The 12,087-nt window shown below is 36.8% G+C and overlaps 1 protein-coding gene across 3 annotated transcripts in view; it reads left to right on the top strand.

The window, feature by feature from the left end:
- LOC146629114 (alanine--glyoxylate aminotransferase 2, mitochondrial-like) overlaps window positions 1–12,087 on the top strand; it is a 20,406-nt gene that overhangs the window by 2,659 nt on the left and 5,660 nt on the right. For all 3 annotated transcript variants that reach the window (XM_085359851.1, XM_085359850.1, XM_085359849.1), the window contains exons 4-13: window positions 765–888; window positions 975–1,069; window positions 2,338–2,431; window positions 2,986–3,079; window positions 3,618–3,718; window positions 3,936–4,028; window positions 5,254–5,386; window positions 6,250–6,338; window positions 6,441–6,590; window positions 11,747–11,845. In XM_085359851.1, the coding sequence (XP_085215977.1) occupies window positions 765–888; window positions 975–1,069; window positions 2,338–2,431; window positions 2,986–3,079; window positions 3,618–3,718; window positions 3,936–4,028; window positions 5,254–5,386; window positions 6,250–6,338; window positions 6,441–6,590; window positions 11,747–11,845 (1,072 nt within the window). The remainder of the gene's footprint in view (window positions 1–764; window positions 889–974; window positions 1,070–2,337; window positions 2,432–2,985; window positions 3,080–3,617; window positions 3,719–3,935; window positions 4,029–5,253; window positions 5,387–6,249; window positions 6,339–6,440; window positions 6,591–11,746; window positions 11,846–12,087) is intronic.

The raw sequence follows: 12,087 nt of genomic DNA, 5'->3' as shown, positions 1-12,087 counted from the left end.
AGCCTCAACTCTCATGGCCCAGTATCAAACGACTCCTAGTCCATGGCCCGCCGGTTGAGGTTGTCTCCTGGTTTCTCTTTGCCTAAGCTAATTTATTTTCTGCTGGACACAATAAGAAAATCACTTATTTTCCACATGTCAGCACCAAATCTACTCCATAAAACATCACAACGCGCTAAAATACTCGCCGCATTCTTCATGCCTTTACAGAACCTGTGTAAAGTCCCCAACCTCCTTTCCACCTGATTTTTTCCCTCACTGTTGTACATCTGTTAATGAGTAACACCTTAAATTAGATTTTTTTTAAAATGCTAACATAAGCCAAAGGTAGTTCGTTGGTTCCAGCTGTTTCTAGACATTTTTAATCTTATTACACACCTGTTGCATTAGACAGCAGCAGCTGGTAATATCAATAATTACTGATTTATCCGTGCAGAAATGGTCAGTCTGCAACTAACAACCAATATGTACCGCACTTCAGACAAGTGAGCTATGAAAGTTATAGATTAGATGCTATAGTTTTATAAGCCCAGTTAGGTTGTGAATTTTCTAAAGAAACTATGAAACCATTGTTCTACGTTACTGAAAGGTTACTGTGAAATGTTGCGCTTAGTACTGTACAAGAACTGAGGCAAACACTCTGAATGAATAAATCTAACATATTTAGCAAAGTACTTGTTGGAAGTTGCTGAAGTACTTTTCTAATTACTAAATCGTCATATTATATTATCACAGAGGGAATGAAATGGCGTCTTTGTTCACAGGAAAGTAACAGCAGCTGCAGAGCAGCAGCTGAAGAAACTGTGGCATACAACTACCATCTATGTTTATCCAACGCTTCATGAGTATTGTGAAAAACTAGCCTCCCACTTCCCAGATCCGCTAAAGGTAAGATATTGAGTTTTTCATTGAATTAGCTGTCATCATGGGCTGAGGCTGTCATTAAACAGTGTGCTGGTCTGTTCCTTGTCCAGGTGATATATCTGACAAACAGCGGCTCGGAATCCAATGACCTGGCAATTTTGATGGCTCGTCTCCACACAGGCAACAACGATATAATTACTTTAAGGTCTAAATTTTTCCTTTTTTCTATGACTAACAAAGGCATCCTACTCGCCTCCTGATGAAAGAAAAATGTAAATTCTGTAGAAATGTTTGATTTTTGGCAGCTTTGGTAACTAAACTTCATAGGCATTGTTTACTACGAAGCAGGGTCAACATACCCAGAATAATCAGCCTAATCAGTCTCATGAAGGTGGTTATTGACCCAGGGTTTCGCATGAAGGGGGTGGTGTTGCAGCAAATGACCAATCACAAACAGGGATGGGTCTACTGACAGTGTAGCAGCTCATTTTACAAAGGAAGATAAAACTGACATGATTGGAAATATTAAAGAGGTTAAACATGTAATACAAACTAAAGTCAACACAACAGCTGCAGAAAGTGAGCAGAAGTGTGATTGGCTATACTAGAAAGTAGTGTAGTATTATAAATGCTGTATGAATGTGTTTTATGCTCTTCTGCATATCTTGATTGCAATAAGTGTTTATCTGAGTTACTGACCTCTGGCATCAACGATGCATTTTCACTCAGAGAACTGCCGCTCACTGCTTATTTTCTTCTTTCTTCTGCAGAGTTGATCAGCAGTTTCTGAAATATTTAAACCAGCCCATCTGGCACCAACAACCACGCCATGTTAAAAGTGACGTTTCCTTATGATTCTGATGCTCAGATATAACTTAAACAAGTCAGGCTGTCTGCATGCTTATCAAACTGACCAGGGAGGTGCCCTGTTTCAAGGATCTTTAAGACTTAAAAAATAATTTTAAATTGTTTGCAACCAACAGAAAATTGCAGGAATAAGACTGCATCGGAGCTGCCATATTTCTCACAGGTGCTCACAAGGAAACAACAAAGGCTTAAGACAATTATAAAAACCTTTTTGTAGCCATACAGAGCGGTCGAAGGCAACCTTCAGCAATGCTGCCGCTATTTTCCAGAGAACTGTCAGTAGGCAGTACTTGTTACTTTATACTTGTTGATCTAGTTAGACGTGCAATATAAATTGTCATGATGCCACACCTTTGTAACATTGAAATTGCTCATGTTGAAGCGGCTTTGCTAATCCTATAATCTTGTTTCGTACTACCGGCCTCAGGTTTTTGTTTGTTTTATTGTTTTACAGTTTTTACTATTCTCCTTTTTTATGCTATTAATTCATGTTATTTTATCTGTTTGGAGGCACTGAAAAGACAAGCACAGAGTTAAAGTAAATCATAAAAAACAACGTTGAGGATTGCGGTATTGTTGCTAGTAATGTGTATTTTTGCCTTCTAGAGGGTCATATCATGGTGGCAGTCCACAGACCATTGGCCTCACTTCCAATGCAGCATATAAATACCCTGTTGCCAGTGGTTTTGACTCCACAAATGTAGGTACTGCAAGAAGACAGCAAAAAAAACCAAAAAAAAACTTTGTTGTATCTGAAAACTGGAAGATTTCCCATTCAGTGCATAAAGACACATATAAACAAGTTAAATTAAACAAATTAAAGAAAAAACTGCAATAAAACACTGGCATTAATTTGTTGAAAATCTTTTCAACTTTTAATCGAACATTACTCACAAAAAGATATTACCTCATATGCAAATCTCCTTGTTGTTCAGTTGGGTTGAGTAGTCAGTGAGTCAAAAAATTTTAATTTTTAACTCTAAGCAAACTTTTCAGTGATCCCTGGTGCCCTATGATAGTTAATAATTGGCTTAAAGTGACACATTTAAGGTCAAAATGTATTGAAGGTGTGTGTCACTGAATATGTTTGCATTATTTAAACTAATTCATTTGCACATTTTATATCTACTTAATTAAATATAATTCTGAAATGGGCTGAAGGTGGCCGATGCTTTCGCAGCAGTAAAGTTTGGTGATGCTTTATTTGTGCTGTTAAACTGAAATAAGCAGACCTGATTTCTGTCCAATGAACAGACCATGTGTCCCGATGTGTTCAGAGGGCCTTGGGGAGGAAGCCACTGTAGAGACTCCCCCGTTCAGACCATCAGAGAGTGCACTTGTGCCCAAGGTACACACACATGTGCACTTGTGGCTCAGCGCTAATTCACCCGTTCTGTTCTAATAAACAGAATAAAAGAGGGAGATGTTTTTAATTTTTTATAATAGTCTGTCTGTATCCAGGTGACAAAAAAGGAGATCTCTTTGTTTGGGGGGGGCGGGGGGGGTCCTTTGTTTTGCATAGATCATTATTGATTGACACATGCATCTAAACAAAATTATATACTTTCATTTTTGTAATTTTCTGTTTCCCTTTTGAGTTGTGATTCAAAAACATGCACTTCTTTCAAAATACAGAGTAGGGCAGATTACTTATAACCCCGAAAACAAGGCAGCTGTTCAGTATTTACTTCTTTTAATGTTTTACCACTTTCAGGAATGTTAATAATAACCTGTCTCTACTAGACCACTTGAAAATGGTCCCATTGTCAGCACAATTTCATGGATTTCTGCACAAACCAAACATCTGTCGCTGCAAAATAATATCTGAATCAGCCAACCATCTAAACTGACAAGAAAGTTTTTTTTGTGTTGTTCCCCCTCCACAGGTCACTGCATGGCAAATGAACAGTACATTGCACAACTCAAAGAGACATTTGCTACAAGTGTCCCAAACAGAATAGCTGCTTTCTTTGGAGAGCCGATTCAGGTACTTTATTCAATTGTAGGGTTAGGGTTTCTTTAAATATTTCCTTTTTTCTTTTGGGGTTAAACACGTTGTTACGCTGAATGGATTGTGATTTAATTTAGAATAGGCCTTTGTTAATATACTGTCTATGTTTGTTGTTTTACCTTGTTCAGAGTGGTCGCTGTGTTTGTGTTAATTAAGATGTGACAGTGGGATGTGCACGTGTGTGTTTATACAGGGAGTGGGAGGAGCTGTGCAGTATCCTAAAAACTACCTTAAGGACGCTTACAAACTTGTTAGAGAGCGAGGAGGAATCTGCGTTGCTGACGAGGTTAAGTGCAAATGTTAAATAGGTTTTCTAATTAAATTTTTTTTAGCTACATTGTTTTGTTTGGGTCAGTTTTTTGTTTGTTTTTTAAATTCTTAAAAAAAATCTTTAAGCCTGCCACAGCATATTAGAAAGTGGAGATTAAGCACATCAGTACATGTGCTGCTACACGTGTTGAATCTGCTGTGTTATTTCCATTTAAATAAAGTGCTTTATGGTAAAGCATTGTTATAAAATATTCCTAAATGCATTAAAAAATAAGAAAGTAACTGCCAATCACTCATAAGCTACCAAGTCAGTGGGCATAAACACTATGTTTGCACATCTGTGCCTTAACCACACATACTAGTTTTACACACAAATGCAGGAGTAGGTGGATTTATTCTAATAAACTTTGTTTAGAAAAACCTGTTCTCATAGGAAAACTTTTCAGTATTCTTGTTTCAATACAACAACCACACAAAACAGAAAAGCCCAAAAATCCCCCAAATTTTATACACGATATTGAGCCCTGGATTTTTTTTCTTCAGTCTTGAAGAAATTCAGTGAAGAGGTGGGCGTTATTGTTTCAGTTTCTTCAGTTGTAAAATTCTCCTGCTTTTTCACTATTGCGGTGCATTTCTGTCTCCAAAAACAACAAATTATTTTGTGTGTGCACTTAGTTTGTACGTACTCTAAGACCATTTCTATGCACATCTTACGATAATGTAGCATGTGTATGTACATATGTCAGTATGTACCTTATCTCCTCCCTGACAGGTGAGCCAGTCTGACTGAAACTGTGTAAGAACATTGCCACACTTGCATCAATTATTAACATCCAGATGTTTTAAAAAAAGATTTATCATAAATTCCAATTCTTCACCCCCCTGTGACTGTAATGTTTCACAGGTCATGTTCAGAGTATGTCACTCGTCTATAATTTAACAGTCACCAAAATGTATGTCTGTGGCAGTATTTTGTTCGAGTCACCACTGAATATGGAAGGAAGACAAAAGTGCTGCAGGCTAGGATTAGTGAATGAGACTCAGCGTTTGAAGGGAGATGTTTTATTATCTTGATTAAATTACAGATTCCTACAACACCCCCAATAGGTATTAAATTCTTATGGACAATTAAGGTTTTTTGGTTGTTTTTTTTTTTTTGCTTCCTTTACTGTAGTACTCCAAAAAGGGGGAAAAATAAATAAATAAATAAATCACTTAATCATCATTTTTTCACCTGGCAGGTCCAGACTGGATTTGGACGAACAGGAAGCCACTTTTGGGGTTTCCAAGGCCACGATGTTATTCCTGATATGGTTACAATGGCAAAGGGCATTGGCAATGGATTCCCAATGGGAGCTGTTGTTACCACACCAGGTGAGAATATACTCTAGTGTTTGTAGATCTGCTTGTATACTCAAGAAACATAAACAAATACATTTAATTACATTATACATTATTTTCACTACCGAACTGGCAAAATGTAACTGGCCGTGGTGAGACAGCATCTGTCTCTTTCTGCCAGGTAGTGATGGAGCTTTTTGAATGTGAAGACTCAACAATTTAACATGTATTTATAGTTTATCAAAAAAAACCAAAACAAGGACACCATGAAAGCTTATTTTTTTATTTATTAATTATTTTATACTTTTCAAGCAACAAGCAGACCATATTTTCTTTTTTTTTTTTCTTTTTTTTTACTGAAATTGTGAGTGAATGAAATAATCGGCTCTCCAGTTGTGACTCACCACTTCAGCCAAGCTCTCAGCAAGAAATTGAGGAAAGGAGACAAGGAGGAAAAAGTAGTCTCACATTGAATACCTAAGACATAGATTGATTTGAAGAAAAGCTTCTAGTACTTGTTCCATTAGAACAACGCTGCTGAAGCCCTGAGAGACTTGTAACGTTGTATTAATAATGCTGTGAGCCTCAATGTGAGCCTCTCTTTGTTTATCATATAGTAGCTGTATGACTGATGTGCTACCTTGAAAAGTACCATCAGACTCCCATTTTCATCCATTTTAGATTGTTAGTGTTAAACAATACTAAAAGACCTAGCATCAAGTTGATAAAGAGTTCAACATGAATTCATTTTTATATAAAATACTTTTGATAACACAAAAGTATTTTATATATCTTATATTTTGAGATGTAATTTGAACGGAGCAGTCGCTGGAGGTTTGAATTTGTTTTTTCATTTTTTGTTGTTTTGGTTTGGTGTTTTTTTTTGGTTTTTTTAGAAATTGCAGCCTCCTTTGCCAAGGGGCTTCACTTCAACACCTTTGGGGGAAATCCTTTGGCTTGTGCTGTGGCTTCATCGGTGCTTGATGTAGGAATTCTTTAACCTTTTCTAAATGAAGCCTGTTCAAGATAACAGTGACAGCAGCGACACTGAAATACAGAAAAAAAACCCTGCATTTTTCCTTAACAGACAATCAGAGAGGACGACACCCAGCAGAACAGCCTTCGTGTGGGCACCTATCTGATGACAGAGCTCGCGAAACTCAGAGACAAGTATGAGATCATCGGTGATGTCCGTGGAAAAGGCCTGCAGATCGGTGTGGAAATGGTCCGAGACAAGGTGCTGTGATCCTTGTGCTCATATGTTTATACAATACATATTTGCATTGTGCCTCCCTGGGGGCGTTGGCCAGCATTGCCCCAGTTAACTGTTTTCTGCAGCATGTGTGCCATTTTTAAATTCCGAAACATGTATACAGACATTCGTATACACACCTGGCGTAAGGTTTGGTCTTGTGATCGCAGAGTCTGAATGTTATTTTGGTCATTTTATTAATCCTGATTGCAAATCGGAGAAAAAGCCCAGTTAATACATAATTTCAAAACAAAACAAAAAACATGTATTTAAACAGCCATAATTCTGTACACACCTTGTGCTTGTTAGAGGACTCCTTTGACCTATAAAATCGTGTGTTTCTGAAGAAACATATCCTGCGCCGTTCTCACGTGCTCCTAAAAATCAGGCTTTTGTTTTAGAAAAGAAAATAGATTGAATATCCTATAATATCCTATGATACACATTTATAAAATACAGTAATAGTATTGTTTTACTTACCATTTATGAAGGCCATGTTAAAAAGCTCATACATATTACTACTGACATTCCCACCTGTTTTACTCAGATGTCATTCTAAATCACACTCTTGCAAATCTCTGAACACAAAGTGCATCATTTAGCACACTTTCTTTCACCTGTAGGAACACTGGCCTTCAAAATGCAACACACTGATTTAGAAATTGGTCCAACTCTTTCTGCACGTTTGCAAACTCAACTGGAAGAACAATTTAATCATGTGTCAGAGTATAAAAGAGGCTTTGAGTCATTTCTTCAAGTGTTAGGCAAGAAGCTGAAACAGGAAGAACAAAGAGGAAGAGTGAAAGGGGGTCTATGAGGAAGTTTTTTTGGTCAGTTCAGCTAAACACGTATTGCAGTAATACACATATATTTCTTACCCTTTGGGATCTGTGTAGGGTTTCTCATTGTACTTGCAATACATGGTGAAATTAGTAAATTTGCTCAACATATACATTAAATAGGTCCTTTTTTTTATTATTCTTTTTTTTTTTGGATATAGGTGCTCAAAATCATTTGAATACGTAGCATGACCTCACCAAACCAAAACATACATGAGCACTTTTGATGATACTGTTTTATATTTATCACATCAGTGTTTGGATGATGGTCTGTGAGAAGACATCAGGTAATATCTGTGTGTATTGTTTTTGTGGAAGGAACCCGTCTTGAGAAGAGAGGACATGTTTTGTTTTTTTGAGTGCTGTTTTTATTTCGCAAGAGATGTGTGGGGTTTTGACAAAAGCAGCAAACTCTTTGTTTGCGTTTGGAGTTTTGAGAAACCGAGTCACAGTTTCTGGAATGAACCACACAAATAAACATTAGGAGAAAAAGTGTAATGAGAAATGAAGTGGGTGAACTTTTCATTCTGAATCAGAAGATCCCAAATATAAAAACATAGTCAGTGAAATTTTTATTTATTTAATTATTTTTTGCTGCCATCTTTATTCATTTATTTACTTTTTATCTGTGTACCAACCATCTAGTTAAATGTTTTTTCTTTTGCAACATGGCTGCAGGTTGTGAACCATATTTAGTCACTCAGAGTGTGTGTCTTCTCAACATACATAATTCAAGGTTAAACAAATGAATTCAAATCCATTCACTCACTCCATTTGAAAGCTGAAAAGAATTCCTGTCTGTATGCTCTTTCAGAAGGTTTGTCATAGACATTTGTGTCCTTACTTTGGTACATGTTGTCATGAGCTGTTGTGTGAAGCAGGCCGGGTTAGGACCCAGATGTAGGACTCAGAAACTGGACTAAACTTAAAGGCAGCTTTATTTTTAGACTTACGAGAAACAGAATACAGGAAACTTAATTATTCAGAGACTAGGACCCTGAATAGGAAATACTGGACATGTAGAGGGGAGATTGCCATCAGAAACTAAAGAAAACTGAAGACTTAATTACACACATGAGGTAAGGGCAGAGTGGAAACGTGGTGAACAGAATCCACTAACAATCCAAGGGAAGCAATGCGGAACATCACACACACAAGATGAAGGACTATTAAAGAAAAACAGGAAACAACATGAGACAGAGACCCAAACTTAAGACATACAAACTTGACACAGGGAAACGGTAAAGAAATGCAGAGACAAGACTGAATGGGGATACAAGACTCCCTTGACACAACAGGTAGACCATACAACCACAGAGACAGACAGACACATGTTAAATTTATTTCAACATTCTTGTCTTATACCATATACTGTGATTATTAGACCACCCTACACTGTTCCAAAAAATAGTACTGTCTTTCTAGAATATCATGAAATTTACATAAGTAGACTGTGATTTTACATGTCAAAGGTAAAAATAACATAACATCACTGTAAATATAGTAAAACACAATTTACTTGTTTTTTAAATATATTTTTTGTACATATGCATATTTAGATTGTAAAAATACATTCACAAATGTATCATGATCTCACAAATATCTGTCCGTTATTTGAAAGATCGAACTGTTGAATTCAAATGTAATGCTATGGAAAAGTATATAACATGATTCCTATAAGCTTGTGTTACATCACATAAGTATTATTATCGTTGCTATTTAGGGCGATCGTGGCTCAAGAGTTGGCAGTTCGCCTTGTGATCAGAAGGTTGCCGGTTCGAGCCCCGGCTCGGACACTCTCGCTATTGTGTCCGTGGTCCAGACTCTTCACCTGGTGCGATATGGCAGCCTCGCCTCTGTCAGTCTGTCCCAGGGCATGCAATCCATTATTATTTAAACCAACTGCTAACTGTATATTTATACATTTATGTATTATGATTCATATTGCCACATTCATTGACCTTGTTTATAGGTAATTTCATTGTTACGTTAAAATGTTCCTAATTTAATGTCTAAAAGCACTTGGAAAAGGCAGAATCCCATGTGAAATTAGCGCAACAAACTCTATTTTCATTACTGAAAATAACTGTATTTTCATGAGAAAGTTATTTTCTGTTATTTTACGCTAGTATTTTGGCGCCCCAGCTGCCGGAATATTAACGTTTTTTTAACATTAGTATTTTTCCTATTTATAGATGATTTCATTGTTTAATCACATTAACATGTTCCTAATTTAATGTCTAAAAGCATTTGGAAAAGGCAAAATCCCATGTAAAATTAGCACAACAAACTGTATTGTCATTACTGGAAAAAACGTATTTTTATGAGGAAGTTATTTTCTGTTATTTTACGGTAGTATTTTGGCGCCCCAGCTGCCGGAATATTACCGTTTATTTAAGATGTTTTTTGTAACAGTGTAGAAACAAGGAAATACAAATATTTTACAAATCTGTCACACAAAACTTGCTTAAAACTAAAAATTATATTAGTTATTCAACAAACAACTACATAGTCCTTACTTACGTATAATAACCAAAAGACTTAATGCCCCCTTAGGCATTGAACAGCTTGCATTCTTGCTAGCTTGGTGCACTTTGACAGGCTCTTTTGATATTGACTTTCAGATCATTTCTAACTAGCCCGAGAGACCTGCTGTAAATGAAACTTTTGTAGAGTCTATCTTTGAGTCCATTGTAGGCCTTGATTTGGCCACTCCATCAGTTCGAGTACTTCCTTTTTCTTGTTTCTTGGTCAAAGAGTCTTTGCACAGCTTTGAAGGATGTTTGGGATCATTTTTTGTTGGTATATAAACCCACAACCAGTCGGTTTCAGTCCAGAAGGGATTCTGGGATGTTGAGATAGACCTTGTTTATGATTCACTAATGTCAGTGTTCCTGGGTGGTTCACCCAGTGTTCTCAGTTTGTTCATGTTCAGTTTATTTTGTCACACGTTCTCATTTCCTGTTTTGCTGTTCCAGTTACTTCCATGTGTCATTAGTCAGATTAAGCTCAGCTGTTCACTCACCGGTCCCTAATCACTAATCATTCAGCCTGTGTATTTAAGTTCAGTGTCTTGTGATGTTGTGGTTGCCGTGTGTGCTTTCAGCTCAGTCAGCCATTCAGTCATTCAGCCAGTCTGTTCACGAATCACCAGTCCTCACCTACCTGCAACTTTTTGGTGTTGACCAAAAAGTCCAAACTTGGATTTCTGTGTCTAGACTTCCTTCGTCCAGTCATTTGCAGTACAGTGTTCATGCTTCCTGGCAATTCTGAGGTGTTCTGAGATGTTTGCAAGTCTGAATAAGGTCTTCTAAACAGCTATTCTTCCCTTTAAGCCTTATTCATTGAGTCCTTTGCTTGTGGTCACACTGGAGTGCCTCTCAGACTCTGATTTAGAAGCTCATCTCTGTCTGAAGATCAGCAGTGGTCTTCTTTCTATCTCTAGTAATTCAAACCTTGAGGTGTCTGACATCTGCTTCAGTCAGCTTTTGTTTTCTGATTTTGTTTTCTGCCTCCAAAGCACACTTGACCGCTCTGTGAGAACACTTTATGTCTTGCCCTACTTGTCTCAAAGACCATGCAGCATCACGGAGTGATTTCATACAGACGCTTTCCTTTTCAGCGAGTTCTCAGCAGTTTACCATTTTGGCACACTGGCAGTCAGAAATTAATCAAGCATAACATCCGACCACTAAAAACTACTTTTTTGCTCAGGAATCCAAGTAAATAACTGTAATTTGGCATCTTAATCAAAAAATAATTATTTTCTTGATTATTTTTTCTCTTTTTTTTAATAAAGCTGTAAAATTGAAAATTGGTGGATTAAAAACATTTATTATATGTTAACATTAAAAATATCATTTTGGTTAAAGCGCTTGCACATACTGGTGGATTAACTTTTACAGAAATGTTAAAAAAAAGATTTTTGGTAAGTACTAATGCTCTTAATATAGGACAGATGTGACATAAACTTTACACTGGGTGGTACACATACATATACTATTTTTTTACGTGTAATGTTTATTGTTTAAGATTACGGATTAGGGATATAAAGAATAAAGAACAATTTGTCCTTATTTTAAAGAATAAATAATGTTACGTATGACGTATACTGTCACACACCACATCTCATAGAATTTATCAGTGATGCACCATGTGCATCAGGCAAATATTTATTTCTCCTTCTATGTTTAAAGTGACTCAGGACTAGCCATTTGGTAAAATTATCCTGGTAATTAAGCTGGATAAATTACTGTGCTTACCAAAACATCCACCCACATCCGTTTTGTCTATTATGTGTAGGCCAGCCGAGATCCGCTACCCCCTGAGGCAATGGCTGAGATTTTTGAGGATGTCAAGGACATGGGAGTCCTGATTGGGAAAGGAGCAATATATGGACAGGTAATTTCACCCACTCTCTAACCTTCTGTATACTCATGTATGTGCTAGACTGCAGTGTGGCACCAATACATGCTGTGTCTGCAGCACAAACCTAATCGTTTTCTAAAATTCAAGCACACTTGTCATTTTGCTTACTTTCCTTTTTCTTTTTTACCTTGGATCTAAAACAGACATCTGAGCAGTAGCTCACTTTGATAATACATTAAATTACAGAAAATGTTGGTTTTGGAATTCTTCATTTC

The sequence above is a fragment of the Diplotaxodon limnothrissa genome, linkage group LG7, assembly GCF_057381915.1.
Source record: "Diplotaxodon limnothrissa isolate DT_005_m linkage group LG7, D_limnothrissa_male_GT1.1, whole genome shotgun sequence".
Taxonomy (NCBI): domain Eukaryota; kingdom Metazoa; phylum Chordata; class Actinopteri; order Cichliformes; family Cichlidae; genus Diplotaxodon; species Diplotaxodon limnothrissa.
This window is presented reverse-complemented; position numbering and strand designations above follow the sequence as displayed.